General features: G+C 38.9%; 2 protein-coding genes across 2 annotated transcripts; one reads left to right on the top strand and one right to left on the bottom strand.

Annotated features, from left to right (window-relative positions):
* Window positions 1-7342: 7342 nt before the first annotated feature.
* On the top strand, window positions 7343-9181 carry LOC116246715 (FCS-Like Zinc finger 6-like). Its single transcript, XM_031618545.2, has 2 exons — window positions 7343-7870; window positions 8707-9181. The coding sequence occupies exons 1-2, from the start codon at window positions 7572-7574 to the stop codon at window positions 8858-8860; spliced, it is 453 nt and encodes a 150-aa protein (XP_031474405.1). The 5' UTR covers window positions 7343-7571; the 3' UTR covers window positions 8861-9181.
* A 7130-nt stretch (window positions 9182-16311) lies between these two features.
* LOC116247543 (cytochrome P450 86B1-like) lies at window positions 16312-17824 on the bottom strand. The gene has a single exon (XM_031619717.2). The coding sequence runs from the start codon at window positions 17822-17824 to the stop codon at window positions 16397-16399; it is 1428 nt and encodes a 475-aa protein (XP_031475577.1). The 3' UTR covers window positions 16312-16396.
* Between the last annotated feature and the right edge of the window lie 1150 nt (window positions 17825-18974).

Genomic DNA, 18974 nt, shown 5'->3' with positions numbered 1-18974 from the left:
CTCTCTCTCTCTCTCTCTGTAGCTGTTTGACTATGAATTTGGCACATAAGCCATGATTCACATTGTCTTCTTTCATTATTTAACTGGATCTAAGCAAGCCTTTTTCTGAATACACTAACAGAGAAGATCAAGTACTGAATGATTCACATATTTCTGTTTGAACGTCTCCAATTTAAACCTCCTGTCAATCGACAAAGCTGTTGGTGCCATTGTTCATCTATTCTTGGCAACCACAAACACCAAACAACTTCATCATTCATTGTTACATACAAAATCAGCCATGTTGCTGATGGTGATCTATATTAGGATCAGAATTCACTCAATGGATGACGTCGTCCAGATTTGAGTTGTTTGTGTTCATGCTCACTGTTACTGATATGATCTGCTTTATCACATCAAGTTATCTGTTTGAATAAATCCAGGTCCCTAACAGAATTTTATAGCATGTATAATTGATCTTGCAGTCTGTAGCATATCGAAGTTCCTGCTGAAGTATGTCTCATCAAAATCTCGAAACCTTCTTATAGCCATCCAGTAGGTCACAGTTTGTATAATCAAGTAGGTCACAGTTTGTATAATCAGTCTGTCTTCAACAATCACCGATACGAAATTAGATGGCCTTCCTTGATTCTAAAAAGGTGCCCACCTTTTTTGTGTTTCATGAGGTTCCGCTTGTGAGAAGCCACGGCCACAACCTGAATCCAACAGATCTTCAGCATTTTGTTCTTCAAAGCATCAATCCACATATTAACATGCACACTTGACATCAGCCTAGCATGGTCCTACCAGCAGCCATGGGCGGCAAGGAACGAGCTCTTTCGGCGTCAAATTTCGACCAGAAGTTGAGAGAATCTACAGGTCATCTATGAGTGTTTCTCCAACAAAATGCGCACTTAAAACACAACCAATGGTGACCAGGAATCCACACTCAGAAAGAATGGAAGGCGCTGCTGCTGTTGCTTTCTTCTCTTTTCCACAAGTGTTTTCTTTGTTGAGATTGCTTAAAGGAGAGACTTTCAGTATTAGGAAAAGTCATGAAGGAGAACAATGGGAGAGCCTTTATGCTTATGTGAGTAGTGGAAGGAAAGGATTTTATCTCTTGCAGAGTAGCATCAAGTATCTATAGTGCTGCTAGTTCCAAAAACTAAACTCCATGACATCATGATCAGGATGTCAATGTTACTCGGATTCGAATGCTTACATAAATTGGAGATTGGATTTGGTCGAATCTGGCACAACCAAAAAGCTAAAAAATCTCGCATTCATATCCCAACCGTCCACATCCCTGCAAAAGAACACAGCCTTGAAGTGCCACCAGATGAAAAATTATAGAGACATCTTCTGTTCCATTTTTTTCTGTAAAAAACGAACAACCACGTTGTTCTGTCGCTATAAACCTCCTAAGTATTCTTGTCTTGCTCATTAGGAATTCATTCTCCATACTTTGATTTTGCAGCAGAAAGTTGTGTATCTATCTCGAAATCTTTACATTTTTCAACCTGAAAAACAAAGTAGTCTATTTGAACAGCTAAAAGCTATAAAAGGGGTTCTCTTTTTTTCTGAGGCATGGCTTTTTATGCCATTGTTTGGGGAAGTAGATCTCCTGCCCTTTTCTATACATCGTTGAAATGCAAATAAACCACATACAGATGAGGGTTCCTTCTATTTTGCTGGCAAAATGGACTATTATGCAACACGAATCCAAAGATTTTGCACATATAACAGGTTCTTTTCAAGAAATATGACTGTCATTTGGCAAAGAATATGAAAGTGACAGGCATTTATACAGCATTAGAGGTATAATATAATGGTCTTTCTCAATTTCCACCTAACTATGGCTTATACTTGATCATGGTTAAACTATGATTCAGCTAACAGTAAGCAAGGTAGGAGACTGTTTTTGCCAAAAATGTCGGTATCTTTCTCGACATGATCGTATGTTTTCTGAAGAGACGATATCTTTCTTCAAGTGACCATAACATCTCGACGATTGCTATGCTTCTAAGTTCGAGGTGATCCGAAAGTTTGGAATGTTAAACCTCAAGCTTTTCGATCTTTGATTGATTTCTAACAAAGATTTGAAATATTTGGTTCGAAATATATAATATTTACGTCATGAATTTGGGATCTTTAGCATTCCTCCCTTCCACTTTGAGGAAAAGAAAAAAGAAGAAAAACCTTTCTAGTTTAGATCAGAACTTCTGCCAATATAGAATGGGGAAGCATTGATCTGAGTCCTGTTGCAAGATTCGTCATTGGCATTGCATCCATATGATCCTTATCCTAAGAACTGTTTGATGAAACTGAATTTAGATCATAGACCCACTTGGTGTGCACTAATCAGTATACCTAACATGATGCATAGATGTGGAAAATGGCCTTTGAGATAATTAAGCACAGGCTTTAGAGATTCACCAAGTGATTAAGCTGGCTGGAAGCTGGAAATTATTTCTTTCTACTTAATTGATTCTAAAAATTGAATTATAGACCTTCAAGAGGCATAGCATAGCGGGTTCTGGGTATGTTAAGAAGAGTGCCACTAGTTTTATTCCCATGGGCCTTCACGAGCAAAGTGGGGTCGGCTAATACAGGCCCAACCAGCCAGAAAAAAGTTTTCGCCGGCCCAATTATTATCAAGCTTGGACCGCTCGTATCTTGTCGGTCTGCGTGAAGCTGGCTGGCTTCTTGATTGTGAGCCAGGGGCAGAGGGAGGGGGGGCCGCCTAGGCCATGCCTCCACCCTGGCCAATGAAAAAAAAATTACATTGAAAAAAATATAATTTTTTAATTACACTATGTATTTTTTGGATTTGAATTCAATTTGGCCCTACCCAGATCCAAAGGTTGGTCCGCCCTTGAAGAAAATCCTAGCTCAGACTCTGTTGTGAGCTAATTAAAACCCAGTTACTGTGTGGGCCTAGCTTGACATTATTGTAGGTCCTAGCCCCACTAGCCTCGAGCTAACTTAACAAACCTCAACAAGTAGACCACCCTGAATTCCATTAACCCTACTAGAGGTGGTGACGTGACATTTTCATCTTCTATAATATAATATGCAAGTTGTTGTTGAGTAGAACCTTGTAGAATTATTTTGAAAGAGATGTAGCCAAGTATTGAATTCTGGACTAGGTATCAATTATAGACCACCATGATTTCCATCAACCCTACTCAAGGTGACGTAACATTTTTATTTTCTATAATATGCAAGTTGTTGTTTAAGTAGAACCTTATTGAATTATATCGAAAGAGATGTACCTTGAATATTGAACTCATGACCTCCTGTATGTGTATGTATGTATGTGCAATGTTGTTAAATGTAACGAGATGAAGCGAAGCGATGAGTAAAGTTCACAGTCAAGATGTTGGTCCTGGATGACTGGATGGGCGGCAAACCATTTTTCATAGATTTGCAGTGGCTGAACCATATGGTGGTTGGTGTGGGTAGTTGTCCACACCAGTCTCTTAAAATCTCTTTATTTTTAAATAGACATTTTTAAACATTAAATGAATCGTTTAGATTGTAATAATGCTTTTATAGCAATAGAAAAATGAATGAGCACTTATAACATTAAAATTTCACTAGTAGAAAAATGAAAATTTTTCATAAAAGTATATTAAATTAAGACTTGTTTTCTATTAAATTAGTGTCCACAGACAGTTTACAATGTTTGTATTTTGTTTAAAATATATTTTAACAAGAACTTAACTAGTTTGGTATTTATCCCTAACCTAAGTGATCTGGGCTATATCAATTGTATATATACACATACAAATTGACAAGTGACATCACATAAAAGTAAAAGTAAATGGAACAGACATATATCGATCACCAATTTAATTTTGATTTCATTTAGCCAAATTTGATAAAGAAACCCAAGCACATTAAATATGAATAAGAATTGGGTAGCGTAATTTCATAACTGTATTGAATCTGAGCTCGATATTCAAGTGGAAGTTGGCTCCAACATGAAATGCACGTTATATGGACGGCTCAGATTTGTTCAACTTTCTCCTTTCTTCTCTCTCCCTCTCTCTATCCCGGATTCCGCTCTTCCTCTTCCGTCTCCCAAGAAAGCCATTGCCATTGGTGGCGGCCGACAAAGGGCCGATCGGATGGCAGGAGGAGCCACCGGGCGGCTCCCCTTTCCTCCACCCGTCGTCGGTAGAGGAAAGATGGGTAGAGGCTTCGGGGAGCCCCAGCGGCTCCTCCTGCCATTCCGGCAACGGCAGGGCAAGCTGCCGGGGGCTTCCCCACGATGGGTAGAGGAAGACGTAGAGGCTCTTCCTGTACCCACAATGGGTAGAGAAAGGTAGGAGTCCGGCGGCGGCGATGATGGGTGAAGGGAAGAGAAGAGCCCGCCTTGTTTCCCTGCAAAGGTAAGAGAAAGGGAGAGGGGGAAAGTGACAGAATGAAAAAAGGGAGAAATCTGGGCCGTCCAGATTCAAAATCTAACGGCCCAAATTTGGTGTCAGGAAGACCATGTATTTAGTTTGTATATATATCATATAACCGATGTTGGCGGACGGCTCATATTCGTTGTTTGAAAATGGAGGTTGTTTTTTATAAAAAGACTGTCACACCTTTTTTTTTGTTTTATTATTTTAGCAAAGGACGGGCGAGCTGTCAAGTGGGGCTCGCTCGCACCATTATTTTTTTCGTACCAATTTCTCATTTTCACTTTTTGCTGTGGCGTAAGCAGTGGGTCCCTCCCCGACGGTTGCAGAGTCCAATAATTGCCGTCATTTTTCATAATTGCGGGAAAGCGATTCCTCGTGGCCAATTTTCCCACCAACAGCTCTACGGGCCCCACTGGGCCCACCAACAGCTCTACAGGAAAATTGCACTCACCATCGCTAAGTAAAAAAAAATCACATTATTTATTCACCACCTTAATATAATCTTAAGTGATTTCAAAGAAATTATTATTCTCTGTGGCTCACATCAATCAACCCTTATGTGACTCTATTATTAAGTTCTAACCACGATTTTTGTTCATGTTGAATTGAAGAAGAAAACTTTTTTGCAAAGACAAATATGAAAATCTGAAAAAGTAAAAAGAGTATAGAGGACGTTTCTTTTGAAAAAATTATTAAAAAAATGTTTCATCTCCAACTCACTGTAATGTTAATGTAAATGTAAACTGTAATGTTAATGTAAATGTAAAGCAGGTGAAGTGAAATTTGTCAAAGATTTCACCGCGGTTGAAACAAAGGGCATAGGGTGTAAAAGGAGTTCACTTCCTTCAGTACATTCCCAAAGATTATTCGACCCCACCTCAAATTTTTTTTTTAAGTTTACCTAAAAAAATTTAACTTGTCATATATAAAAGTTTTGAAAAATAATATTTCGGCTACTGTCAAAATTTAGAAACTTTAATTCTGCTCCCTTCATAAAAAATTTCTAATTTCGCCCCATGTTAGACCCAAATCCATTTTTTTTGAAGGTAGTCTCCATGCATGAAGAAAGCGATGAAAAAAAGTTTGCTTTCTCTAAGTTGATCCAGTCACTTTTAGGTTGCATTTGGATTGAGGTTTCTATACGATCGTATGGCAATGGGAAAAATAATACATTATTTTATATATCTTCTCAAATATTAAATCAAATTCATGGAACCTCTCGAGCCCTTGACATAATATACCTGATAAAGTAATTTTTAGGTTGCATTTGGATTTAGTTTCTTTAAGGGCAGTTCTACAGTAGTAATATATTGTTATTGTTTGATGAATCGACTTTAAAAGATGAAACATATTGACAAAACACTTTTTACATTATCTTATAAATTTATCACTTTTTTTTAGACAGATTCATAAAGCACTTGTTAATGTGTCTTATAAATTTATGATGTTTTTTAGGGCAGGTTCATCAAGCCAAACAGCCCTTAGAGTTTGGCAATAAACATACTAGTTCATGCCTAAAAATTGAGTCAAATATATAAAACATCTTTTATATATATATCCCCATTTTTTCATCTACTAAATTAGTTTTTATGCAAAAAAGTGTTTTGAAAGGGAGTGAAGAAAAAATGGTACGGGGCTAAGGGTGTGCTACAATGACCGAGGTTGTCTCTCAATGTTACCAAAAGGACACGAGATGTGAAAAGTAAGCAACGAATTGAACGTTTTGAGGAAACATTACACATGGGAAATGAATCGACAGCTCACATTCTAAGTGACATAAATACACAACTATATAAAGTATGTACGAGTCCATATGTCTCCAAGCAGCCCTGAGGTAAGAGGGAGGAGAGAGAGGCTTCGGCTCTTGAAGGTATCTTTGGTGGCGGTCATGGCGCACCCACATTGTGATTGGCGTGGGCCACTGCCCACACTAGTCACTTAAAAGTTTTTTATTTTTAAATGAAAATATTAAATGATCCAATTAATTTGATTATTTTCTAACAAGTACGCTTTCAGAGAATTTTTCTGGCTCCGCTACCGATGGCGGTTCTAGATGATCTCACCTTCAAAGGTTGTGGTATGGAGAGCTAGCAGTAAAAAAAAGGAGATGAAGAAAAGTTGATAGATACTCTCTGAGTCCTAATTACATAAACTTTTATATGATTTCATTTTGATCAAATTTATTACATTTTTTTAGTTCAACGTTGAGTAAAAGTCATTTTGCTCGCAAGGACGTCACCACCATGCCAGGACTTTAAATTTGTGGCCTTCAAACTGATGCAAGTCAAAGTTTAATACAAAATGTGGCCACTGTTTGCATGCTTTCATATGCTGTCTTTTCGGCCAACTTGTCCATATATATATATATATATATATATATATATAATTTATTCATTTATTTTTCTAATTCTATATTGAGCATATTATTGGTTTGGATTCACTGACAATAAGGTGAAGCAGGCGCCAGAAAATCGAGACGCTCTCCTCATACATCTGCATCTGCTAAGGGTAATCTTTCTTTCTCTCTTTGTTGCGCGCTCTCTCTCATGTATGTCACGTGGGTAGGCAGCCGGAGTGGGCTGAGAGTGGAGGTCAACCACATATTTCCGGTGGCCGATGAGCCGGAAACTGGTGCGAAGCTGCAGGTGACAGTACCTTTTCCGATGGTCAGTGCGCCGGAAAGGTTGGAAGTCAATTCTGTTTCTGCGGTGATGAATGAGACTACCACTTGTGAAAATAGTTACTAAAAAATTCACTGGAAGGAAAGCAAGGAGATTAAATAAATGAAATTCTTTTGCATTATTTTGAATAGAAAATTACGCTCATTGTAGAGAGAGAGAGAGAGAGAGAGAGAGAAAGTGATGGGTGTTCTCTCTTACGTGGACTCCTCTTTGTGCGGTACCCAAAGACAAAGAAACGGAAAGAGAAAGGACGGTCCTGATTCCTTACACCGTCGTTTTATTTTCTCCCTCCCTCTCCTCCTCCTCCTCTCCCACCACCACAACACAGACAGAGCGAGATACAGACGCTCTTATCTCGCCCTCTCGATCTCCTTTCATTCTCCTTGATTAGTTCTTTCCCACCGCCGGAAAACCGTTGGCCTCCTCCTCTCAGCCCACAGCCGCCTTCCGCCCTTAACTTTAGATCGTCAGGAAGGCGAGAGAGGGAGAGAGGATGTTGCTCGGGAAGAGGTCTCGTCCATCCATGAGGAGGACGACCAGCTTGACGGAGTTCGAGCTGAACCTGGAGTTTCCACCGTCGGCGCTGGAGGCGGCGGCGACCGCAGCCCAGCAACAATTTCAGCAGAAGGCGGGGGCTGCCGGCGCTGGCCTCCCATCTGCGGGCGTCCCTCAGAGATCCCCTCGCCGGAGCTCGGCCGACTTTTTGGCGATGGAGGGAGCTGCCCACTTCCTGAGGTGCTGCACCCTCTGCAAGCGCCGGATCGGCCCCGGCCGCGACATCTACATGTACAAGTATGAGACCCACACCCCTTCCCTTTTCTCTCCCCCTGTTATCAGATCACTGTTTTTGTTTCTTTTTTCCTTCCAATTTTCTTATGGTAACATCTTCGGCAAGGTTGCAGAGTTTGCTGCTTCAATTTTTCCTTTTGTTCGAACCTTCTGATCTGCAGTTTTGAAGTGGTGTCTTTCTTTGCTTAAGAAGAGGAGAAGGGAGCATGGGAAGAATAGTTTTCTTTCTTTATCTTCTGTTCTTCTTCTTTTTGGTGTTCTTTCTGTTGGTGTTCTTTCTGGTTAATCATTTCCGATTTTTGGTTCTCAAACCTTGAACAAAATGAAGCTGCAGTTTTCTCTCTCTCTCTCTCTCTCACGCATAAAATAAGAGGTCAATTAATGGTTTATGCGGAAGTCCGTCCTCATAGTACATTCACAGCAACTTTAGCTACAAAATTTGATAAGAACATCAGACTTTTGGACATACAGCCTAGATTGTTCATGGCTAATCATTTAATTCAGAGATTTGAACAACGAAAAATTTATTACTGTTGTCATTATTATTATAAGCGGCCACTCACCGTTGTCAGTATTCAAAGTTACCCTGTTGCATGGTAGCTTTCCTCTCCTTTCTCTGATTTCTTTAGCTTATTTGATGCTTAATTAGCCACAGGCGACTGGAAGGTGAGGCGGCAATTTTATGTTTATGTTTATGTTTTCTCTCCGTTATGAGCTTTTTAGATCTGCCCATCATCCATCCACCTAAATTTCTTTCATTTCTCTTCTGCAACATCTAGATTCTGTAATTTTCTTTGCCTTGTCTACACAAATCGACTATTATTGTTTCAAATGTGCAGGGGAGATACTGCATATTGCAGTCTGGAGTGCAGACAGCAGCAGATGAACATAGACGAGAGAAAAGAGAAATGTTCAATGACATCAATGAAGAAGAAAGCTCCTCCTTCAGGCTGTGAACCCTCTGGCAATGGAGAGACTGCCGTCGCTGCATGATTCTTCATTAATGGCGACGGTGGTCGCAGCCTTGATGATTATTATGATGAAGATGACCCATCGCTTGTCCTTCACTTTCACTCCTACTAAAAAAAAAAAAAAAAAAAAAGTCTTGTAATTTTGTAGCTTGCAATCATTCAAGAAAAACGAAGGGCAGCTCCGAGTCTGCCTGCTAGGAAGAAGCAGATCTTTCCTTCCGTGGCCATGCAATGTTCAGAAGATCGTGAGGTGAACAAGAGAAGGAAGACGAGTGTGCACATCTGCTCTGGCCTGTACTTTTTGTTTTCTTGCAAAATGAATGTGGCTCTTAAATTTGGACCAGTACGAATTCGCATTTCTAGGGAGCGACTTTTTGCATAATTTCTTTTCTCAAATTTATTATGCAAAAAATTGCTAAATTAGATTAGCGATTTTCATGCGGCTGGTGAATATTGGACAGCACACCTTTGTTTTTTTTCACTTTTGATATGTTTTTTTTCCTTTTTTAAAAGAAACAACAACCTTACAAATGTGGTTGGTATAGATGGAAGACAAATAAATTATGAATCATGAAATAAAAAATAAAAACTAAAGTAAACTGCTCAATATATATATATATATATATATATATATATATATATATATATATATATATATAAATTGAATGGTGATCGGGCATCTAATCATGCAAGTGATGGACATTTTCATCATTTAATGTTAATTTATTCTTTTTTTTCTTAGTTTTCTTTTAACTATCCATTTACTTCGGATATCAATCATGTCTTCATACATTATATACTTATATAGGAAAACAACTAGCTATTGTACCCTTATATGTTAGGGAAGATAAAACCCCTATACGATGTCGATTTTAAAGAAATAGGATGTTGGAGATTGAGTTGAAAAAAAAAGAAAAGGTCCATTTAAAAGGTAAGGGATCTCGATTAAGGAAGCTAATTTATTTTCTGCTGTGGGTGGTTTTTTCGTTTATTTAAAATACATCTTGTTTTTTTTTTTCAACTTAATACCACAACTTGATCTCTTTAAAATCAATGACCTATACTATTGTTTAGTTTGACACATAATAGTTTGGTAGCTATATATATATATATATATATATATATATATATATATATATATATATATTGGAATCTTAAGCACTTTCCTACCTTCATTCATGTTAAAGAATGGTAGTAAGTAAAAGCTGTCACTTTTAGGGGCATAGGAAAATCTAAATTTTACATTTAAATTTTGAAAATTTTAGTTTAACCTAAATAAAAAGTTTAAAAAATTAATTTTATTTTCATTAAAATTTTGAAACTATAATTCACCTTTGCTCCTAAAATGAAAAACTCCTAACTCTACTCCCGGACACATTCATCTTTTTCTTCTCAAAATGAAGAAGGGGAAAATAGCAACCTCATAAGTGGTTTGTATCTTCTTCTAGCCTGATTTCTCTTCTTTTGGATGGTGCTTCTAAATTAAAGGGAAAAAAAAAATTTGAAACCTCTATAAAATAGTCCCAACCTTTAAATATTTATAGTTTCGCATCACACATGCCTGGCAAGTCTCTCAAGTCCCAACTCTTTCCTTGATCATGAGAGACAAACAAATATATTAAACATTTACCAAGAAGAAAAGTTCCTCCCATTTTCTCATCTATGTTTTGAGGAATTAGTTTTCGCATATGAAAATTTTCGAATTTGTTTGCTTCGCTCGTGTAAAACTTTTGCAAAAAAAAAAAAATATTAGCCCCTACGAACAAATTTTAAAAATTTTATTTGGTACGTCGCAAAACCCATTCGACCCCTCAATGATGGAATTGGTACGGAGCCAAGGGGGCCGGCAGGGGCCATTGCTTGCTGTTAATAATTTATGATTTGCTACTAAATATATTTCTAGATTTTAATTTGGTCGTGACAAAAATTTTGAAAAATTATATAGCGATCTCTCTTATAAAAAATTCTTTGGTTCCATCCTAGTCAGGAAGAATTGATGGTATTGCAAGCAATTGAATTGATGAAAAGTTCAAAGTTTATCAAAGTGAGGATCTCAAGTCAAACATGAGATTCACAAGTTTTGGGTTTTTGAAAAGCTTTAGAAAAAATAACAGTTTGTTTTGAAAAGAAAGAGGAATGAACTCACCCGTCGTACAAGGATTGACAATTCCCGGCATATTTGCTGGAGTTACTAATTCTCACATCACACAAAATGGGTCCAGTTTCAATTTGGGAGGTTCCAGGCACGTTTTAGACCCATATTGGGCTTGCTCGGTAGCAAACGCGTTCCGGTCGATGCCCAGGGCTAGTTTAAATGAGCGTTTTGGGCTCAAAACGTATTTTCAGAAGTTTTGGGGCAGGCAAGGTTGGGACGAAAAGCAAAATGGAGGTTTAAGCATGCACGCATGGTGCTAAATAGGGTCGAAATTTGTTATTTTGATCTCGACTTAGGATTTTGTATTGAAATTCTTTATTTGGATCCAAAATTTAGCTTTGGATCTAATTTGGATTCACAAGCAGTGTTATGGATCCATTTTCCTAATTAGGACTTGATTTTGCCTTGTCATGCTCAATTATGGACCCTTGCTTCGTATTTCGAGTTGATGTATGAATTTTGGGATCTAGGTCTTGGATTTGGATCTAAATTTGTGTCTGAAGTTGGATTTTGAATTTAAACCATGCATTTGGATTCAGATGTGGTTCTAGAAGTTCATTTTGGATCGACACTAGTGTCGGGGCTTGAATTTGGATATGGATCTAGAGGGTTATTTTGGATCTAGGATCAAGATTTGAATTTGGACATGGATTTGGAGGTCTGTTTTGGGGTGAACATGGGCCGAGGGTCTAAAATTAGATCTGAATTGCCATAAAAATGATTGAAATCATGTTTGAATAAAAGGAGTACAATATTTAAAAAAAAATTGACGTGTAGTTTTGAATTCATGTTTCTAATATATTTCAATTTGCATATTGTACTCTTTTTTTTACAACACAAAAAGTTGACACCAGAGAAATTTAAAATGGAAGCTAGCCGCCTACCAGTTCTCACATTACACCGGACCCCTAAGCGATGACAAGTGTAGGCTTTCATGTCGCGAATAAAGAGTAAAAAAACTAGCTAATGCCTTCACAAGAATCCAGGCAAGAGCAAGGGGCACAGTATTGTCACTAAAAATTGCCAAAAAGAAAACCAACTCTTGGTGACCCACAGGATCAAGTGTGTGAAATGAACGTTGAAAGCCCCATGTAAGCTTCAAGAGACCACAGGATCATGTAGCATACAATAATACTCCACATTCATTAGCATTTGCATGCCTTCATTGGGTGTGAATGGTTGACACTGACAATGGGTTTTGGGCTTGTACTGGGCCACCACAAACTATTTATATTTATTTTTTTGCTTATTTATTTATTATTTATTATTTATTTATTTATTTTGTTTGGGACATTGTAGCCTGTCTTCATTTCAAATTCTCAGTACGTCAATTTCTTATATTGTAAAAAAAAAAAGTATCGATATGCAAGTTGAAGTGCAACAGAAACGTCAAAACAGTCTTGATATCTTAAAAGGATGGAGGGAATGGTTGAAGCTTTGGTCCTCTTGTTAATCCTACTGTTCCTCTTGCTTGGGTACCCAACAATTAGTCGGCATTTGTGTTTGTATCCGTACGCAAACAAGGTCATATTCCTGTGGTCGTTGAGTTGTCAACGAAACTAAGATGGTGAAAGTGAATGAATGGTAGGAAATAATGAGTTGAGGTAAGTAGGGATATTTTCTTTACTACGGTTGAAGAAAGCCTTCCCTGTATTCTTTCACTTCATCAAACACGGGACAATTTCGTCGCCATTGAAAATCTCACTCTTCACTCTTTTCTACAAGCACCAGAGATAGGGTCTTGTAAAGGTCCGACTCTTTTAACATGGTGAAAAATATCAATTGGATAATCTTTTAATCATCTCTCTCTCTCTCTCTTCCAGGTAAGGCTTAAGTTTGATTAAATTGTACCATTTGTGTAAAATTTAATGTAAAATGTAAAAAAAAAAAGGTAAAATTTGAAAATTTTGATGTCTAAAAATAATTAAATTTTGTGAGCAGAAAAGGTTAGTGCTAATCTTAAGACCCTCTGAAATTGAGAGGGATATGGAGATCAGAGATTGGGTCTTCATGCATATCAATTTTATGAAGTTTTAATTTCGCAATTATTTGTTAGCATGTTTAAATTATATGGTTTCTAATTAATTGCAGAATAAATGATCCGCATCCACGATGGGTTAGAACAAGAAGTTAACAATTATGATATCCAAATGGTTAACTAAGAATCTCTGGAAATCAATCTCTGGCACGCCATTATTGTCTCAGCGACTAATTCTCACTAATTTCAAGTGGTCTCAACATTCAACTTTTTTTATTATGAAAACCACCTAACAGCTTGTTCTTGACAAGAACGCTATGGCAAAGTACATGTACGGGATATGAATTTCGTCACATTACATATGCATTAAAGAGTTGAAAGAAATACAGTGAAACCATCAAGAATAATATTCGTCATTGATTTAGTTCACATGGATGAATATGAGGGAAAAAAGGACAGGCCAATTTAATATCTAGTATTAATTCACAAACTTTTTTTCTTTTTTTGATCTCTCATTCTTAATACAGAAAACTTCAATGGCCAAAATTGTCTTCCACAGGTTCGCTGTTTGGTAGGTTTGCCATTTGCTCTTGGTTGTGCCGTTGTGCCGTTGTCCTGCTGTGCTAGGTTGGTCAGCTGCCGTGTTATATATATATATATATATATATATGTGTGTTGTTGATGATTTTTAAAGGCTGAAAGAATTGCTAGTGTATATTATGAATGTCAGGATTTCATTTCAATATTCTTTGTGAGGATGGTCCACAAGAAGGCAACAAGCTACTCCTCAACTAGTAGGACTGTACATGAGCCGAGTCAAGCCCAAGTTTGGCCAGCTCGAGCTCGATTCGACTAAAAAAAGCTCAAGCTCGAGCTCTGCTCGAACTCAAACTTGAGTCGAACATCTTGTAGCACGCTTGAGCTCGACTCGACTACACAAAATCGAGCTCGAACTCTACTCATTTAACTCCTTTTAACTCATTTAGCGTTAACTCGTGTAAGCATTAACTTGTTTAACTCGTGGAAGCATTAATTCATGTAGCTTGTTTAACTTGTGTAAGTGTTAACTCGTGTAACTTGTGAAAATTTGTTTTTACTTAAAAGTTAAAACCTTTTAATGAACTGATTTTGGTAATATTATAGAAAGTATGGGCGCGAGTCAAGTAGAATATAAACGAGTCAAGTTCTTGAGTATATTTGTAAGCTCCAATGAATCTAGGAACTATCCGCCCCTAGAAGTTTGCTTCCGTCAAGGGCGTGGGTTGCGTGCGAAATTTGAATAGAAGGCCGCAGCCGATGTGGCTTCAAATATGAATTCAATACCGAGCCTTGGCGAGCCTCATGACTGAGCACAAGCACAATCTGGGTTTTGTTTATGTCCCATGCGATCTTTTGCCGGGAACCGCCGGAAATCTTTAGAGTGGATGAGGCCATGAATATCTTGAGAGACTTTGCCTTCTGGAAGTTCTCAAAGTTGGCCTTCAGGATAGAACAGCAGACCTTCGAAACGAATTGTCCCGCCGGTGGGAGCCAAGCAGGCAGTCATCTACTCATATTGGAAGCCATAAGAACACTCGGAAGTGTCCCAAGAATGGGCCAGCTTATGATAGGCTTGCTCTCGTTCCTTTGTTTTCTATATCTGAGGATGCAGAAGAAGTTCAGAATGGCTAGACATGTCTCCGGCCACTGGAAAACTGAGAACAGTATTGCACCCAAAGAGGCGGAACTAGAGATAGAAGGCTGCATACTTGAAAGAGAGTTACAGAAAATCTCAGTTTATAGAGAATGGCAGCCTAAACTATTTGACCAAAAAATATGTGCTCATCGACCAATACAACATGAACTTTATAACTTTATATCTTTTTTAATTGTTATAATTAATTATTGGTACCACCTTTGACGTAAAGTGCCTCAAGGCCATATCCTTATATGGTTCCAAGATTCTTGCATTCTTCCAACCTTGGATAAACCCATTGTATTCAAACCCATTTATTGCACAAGCATCTTTTATTGCTTATGCATGCATGGCCTGTTAAAGGGTGAGGGAGCTCCGCCATTGCCATTTCCATCGCCGACGAAGTTAAAATTTTGGTATACTTTTTTTTTCCTACTCATTTGACCAAAAATATGTGCTCCAGCAACCAAAACTAAGTAAGAAACTTAAGTTTACATCTTTTTTAATTCTTATAATTAATTATTGGGATGCCTTTGAGGTAAAACCCCCCAAGGCCATACCCTTATATGCCTCCAAGGTTCTGACGTGCTTGGATGAACATATATTATTCAAACTCAACGAGTTTCTTTTTTATTGCATAAATATATTTCATTAAATATGCACACATATTATAAGGTGAGGTAGCTATGTCATTGCCATTGTCATTGTCATTGCCGATGCAGTTAATGTTTTTGGTATAAGTTTTCCTTCCAACTAGTTTGACCAAAAAATATGTGCTCATGAACCAAGACACGTGAATGTTTTGTCTTTTTTAATTGTTATATTTAATTGTTGGTACTGCCTTTGATTTGTTCTGACTTGCTTCCCAGCTTGGATGAACCCGTGGTATTCAAGTCATTGAGTTTCTTTTTTATTGCACAAGCATCTTTTATTGCTCATGCATCTTTTATTGCTCATGCATGCATGGCCTGTTAAAAGTGAAGGAGCTCCGCCGTTGCCATTTCCATTGCTATCGAAGTTAGAATTTTTGGTATAATTTTTCCTTTTCACTCATTTGATCAAAAATATGTGTTCATCAGCCAAGACTAAGTGAGATTTTTAAATTTCCGTCTTTTTTTAATTGTTCTAATTAATTATTGGGACACCTTTGATGTAAAACCCCCCCAAGGCCATACCCTTATATGCCTTCAAGATATTGACATGCTTCTAAGCTTTGTGAACATATATTATTCAAACTCAACGAGTTTCTTTTTATTGCATAAGTATCTTTCATTGCTTATGCACATAGCCTGTTATAAGATGATGCAGTTAATGTTTTTTGTAAAAGTTTTCCTTCCAACTCATTTGACCAAAAGTTGGTACCTTCTAAGAACCAGCAAATCCAATCCATTTGAGACCAATTGGAAACAAATTGGCCGATCAATCAAAGGTGATTCAAGCTAAGGTACATGCTATAAAATCAAAGTCGCTCGATCTAGTGTGCCCTTAATTGCCTTCCACAGACAGATGATTTTATTCAATATTTAACTTTCAGATTACAATAGGATTTTGAAACTGGATCCAAATCGAGCTGCGCAATGAGTCCATAGAGTTTAACAATCTATTGCTAACATGGGAGCTGTTCATATCGTATATAGTGTGTGTATGTGCACATAAACACCTCCCTATACAAGCAGGGATGATTTATTTTTTGTGGAAGATAGATAGCCTTTCCTTTTATTAAAGAGACATGCAGGTGTTGGTTGGTTATTCAGGGAAGCCTAGTTGCCATGTCGTCGTTGTTGACAGAAAGCCTTTCCTTCACCATAACTGGTAAACCTTGCTTCATGGACATGACGACGCTTGCCTTAGGAGTAACCCGATGGCCCTCCACGACCGTCACCTCGAAATTCAGGAGCACCTCCGCTGCTGCGTACTTCATCTGAAGGAATGCCATGTCCTTCCCTACACAGGTTCTCGGTCCACCATTAAAGGCAGCAAACCTCGACCCATCAGTTTCATGCTTCAGCCTTCCCTCCCCGTCGATCCACCTCTCCGGCTTGAACTCTAGGCAATCCTCTCCCCATGCCCACTTCATCCTCCCCGCTGCATACGGGACGAAGAAGACCTTCGTCCCTGGTTTCAGCACGGTGCCGTCAGGCAGCTTATCCTCTGCCAGCACACTTCTGTTGTTGATTGGCACAGAAGGATAGAGCCTCAATGTCTCACACAGCGCGGCGTGGAGATACACCATCTTCTGCAACTCCTCGGCGCCGAAGTCGAAATCCGGTAATGAAGATAATGGTGTTGCGTTGGCTGCAGCTTCTTTCGTCTTAGTTATAATCGAGTGCAACTCCTCCAAGATCTTCGCTTCCGCATGGGGATGCCGAGAAAGTAGCCAGAAGAACCAAGTGAGTGCAGAGGCTGAGGTGTCTCTAGCAGCCAGCAGGAAGTTGGCAGTGGAGTCCTCCAAAAAGATGTCATCGCTGGAGACGGCAACGTACTTGGACAGTAGGTCGTCACTGCCGGGAGATTTCTTCTTCTCCCCAACTTTCTGTGTCAACAATTCCTTCATCACCTCCTTTGCATGGTTCACTCTCGTTTCTTTTCCGACCTGCAACCGTCGGAAAAGATGCCACACGAAACTGGGAACTATGTGCCTGTAAAAGATTGCGTCCATTATGATGGCAATGGCTTCCGATGCCGGCAACCTGGGAAAGCTGGGAGATAGACATCTGGGGTTGTCGCCAAAGGCCGCTACGCATGCATTGTCGTATGTGAACCTTGAGAACACGTCCTGCATGTCCAGGACCGAGCTCTGGCGAGCCCACTGCCTGAGCAGGGGCACGAGCTGGGTCTTGACTATGTCCCTTGTGTTCTTCAGCGAGAACTGCCGGAAATCCTTGGAGTGGATCTTGTTGTGAGCGAGCTTCCTTTGGAAACTCCATGACTCAGCGTCGGCGTTGGCCAGCCCGTCGCCGAAGAGATCGTGAAATATATCCTGGAAATCTTCGCCCTTGGGGAAGTTCTCGAAGTTGGTCCTGAGTATGTGCTCCATGTTCCTCGGGTCGCACGTCATCACAACGTTGGCGCGATAAAATATCGGCCCCTTGAAGCGGATCGTCCCACCGGCGGCAGCCAACCGGCCGGTGATCCAGTCGTAGAAGCCATGGGTGTTCATAAGAACAGCGGGAAGCATGCCAACAAGGGGCCATAATTTAGCATGTATAACTACCAACATACATCACTTTCTCAATGAATAACTTCCTTAGCTTTTCATCTTTTTCTTCCCCATTTTTTGGGGGTAGCATAAGATTCACGGGAAAATTTAAAAACTGGAGTGTTCTAAGGTGAACTTTGTACCATGTTTGAATGAGTCAGACAAATTATCCTAAAAAGGTAGAAACAAGTTATCTGCGAGTAAGAACCTTTTCTCCATTCGCAGGTCAATTTCTGGAATTGCACTTAATTTCAGCCATTTAAATCCTAATTGGTGACATTCAAGAATGAGTTGAACTTTTGATACTTATTGTGCTCTAAATAAATTTCTCTTGCAGGTGCATGGCCTTCCCACTGTATTGTATTCTGTGCATGTGGCGTTACGTAATTGTGATTACTTGTGCATGATATGCAAACAGCATCTACTACGTCAGCACATGTCACCAAAGCCAAAGTACATTTAACTTGGCCGGAAGGTGTGATATTAAAGTAAATTGGTTGTACCACCACGCATATGAGGATTTTTGTTTCGTGGGACAACATGTCTGGAGTTAAGACGATCACAACGATAGAAAACGTGGACGTTTTCCCTAACAGCCTTCGGTTGAGGTCTTTTTTTTCTCTAGGAGTGTCGGTGGGAAGGGGTACTGGATTTCAAGTCCCGTGATCTGAAATCCTTGATTTAAGTGTTTCCAAGGATTGAAATCTATTTCTATCTTAAATTTGAGACAGACTTAATGGAAATCACATGATATTTCACCTGTCAAGCTCTCCCTATTACCATGGAGATGAGATCCGGCCCAGCCTGATAAAATTTTGAAACTATAGTTCAGCCTTGCAAAAAAAAAAAAAAAATCCGATCCCCACCCTTGGTAGGGATGACTTGAGATCCAAGAGGAAACCATTGTATTCTGAACAACCAAATCCAAGAAACACCTAAGAACTTATAGGCCAGCTTTGAGCCAGATGAAACTCTTTTTTGAGGGCCAAAGGCAAGTTACTCTTACAAAGAAATATTGAGATCCAAAGACCTGGTTGTAAGAAATATTGAGATTCAAAGACTTGGTTGAACACAGGAAAATATAGTTTTTGGAACTATACGATAGAATATTCAATCCAAATCAGATATA

This window comes from Nymphaea colorata, chromosome 2 (genome assembly GCF_008831285.2).
Source record: "Nymphaea colorata isolate Beijing-Zhang1983 chromosome 2, ASM883128v2, whole genome shotgun sequence".
In the NCBI taxonomy this organism is placed as follows: Eukaryota; Viridiplantae; Streptophyta; class Magnoliopsida; order Nymphaeales; family Nymphaeaceae; genus Nymphaea; species Nymphaea colorata.
The sequence above is the reverse complement of the archived record's forward strand: the minus strand, read 5'-3'. Positions and strand labels throughout refer to the sequence as shown.

Bases quoted from the DNA above. Each gene is read 5' to 3' on its own strand.
- LOC116246715 (XM_031618545.2), top strand. From the start codon at position 7,572: ATGTTGCTCGGGAAGAGGTCTCGTCCATCCATGAGGAGGACGACCAGC. The intron at 7,871-8,706 runs GTATGAGACCCA...TCAAATGTGCAG, and splicing joins CGCGACATCTACATGTACAA to GGGAGATACTGCATATTGCA.
- LOC116247543 (XM_031619717.2), bottom strand. From the start codon at position 17,824: ATGCTTCCCGCTGTTCTTATGAACACCCATGGCTTCTACGACTGGATC.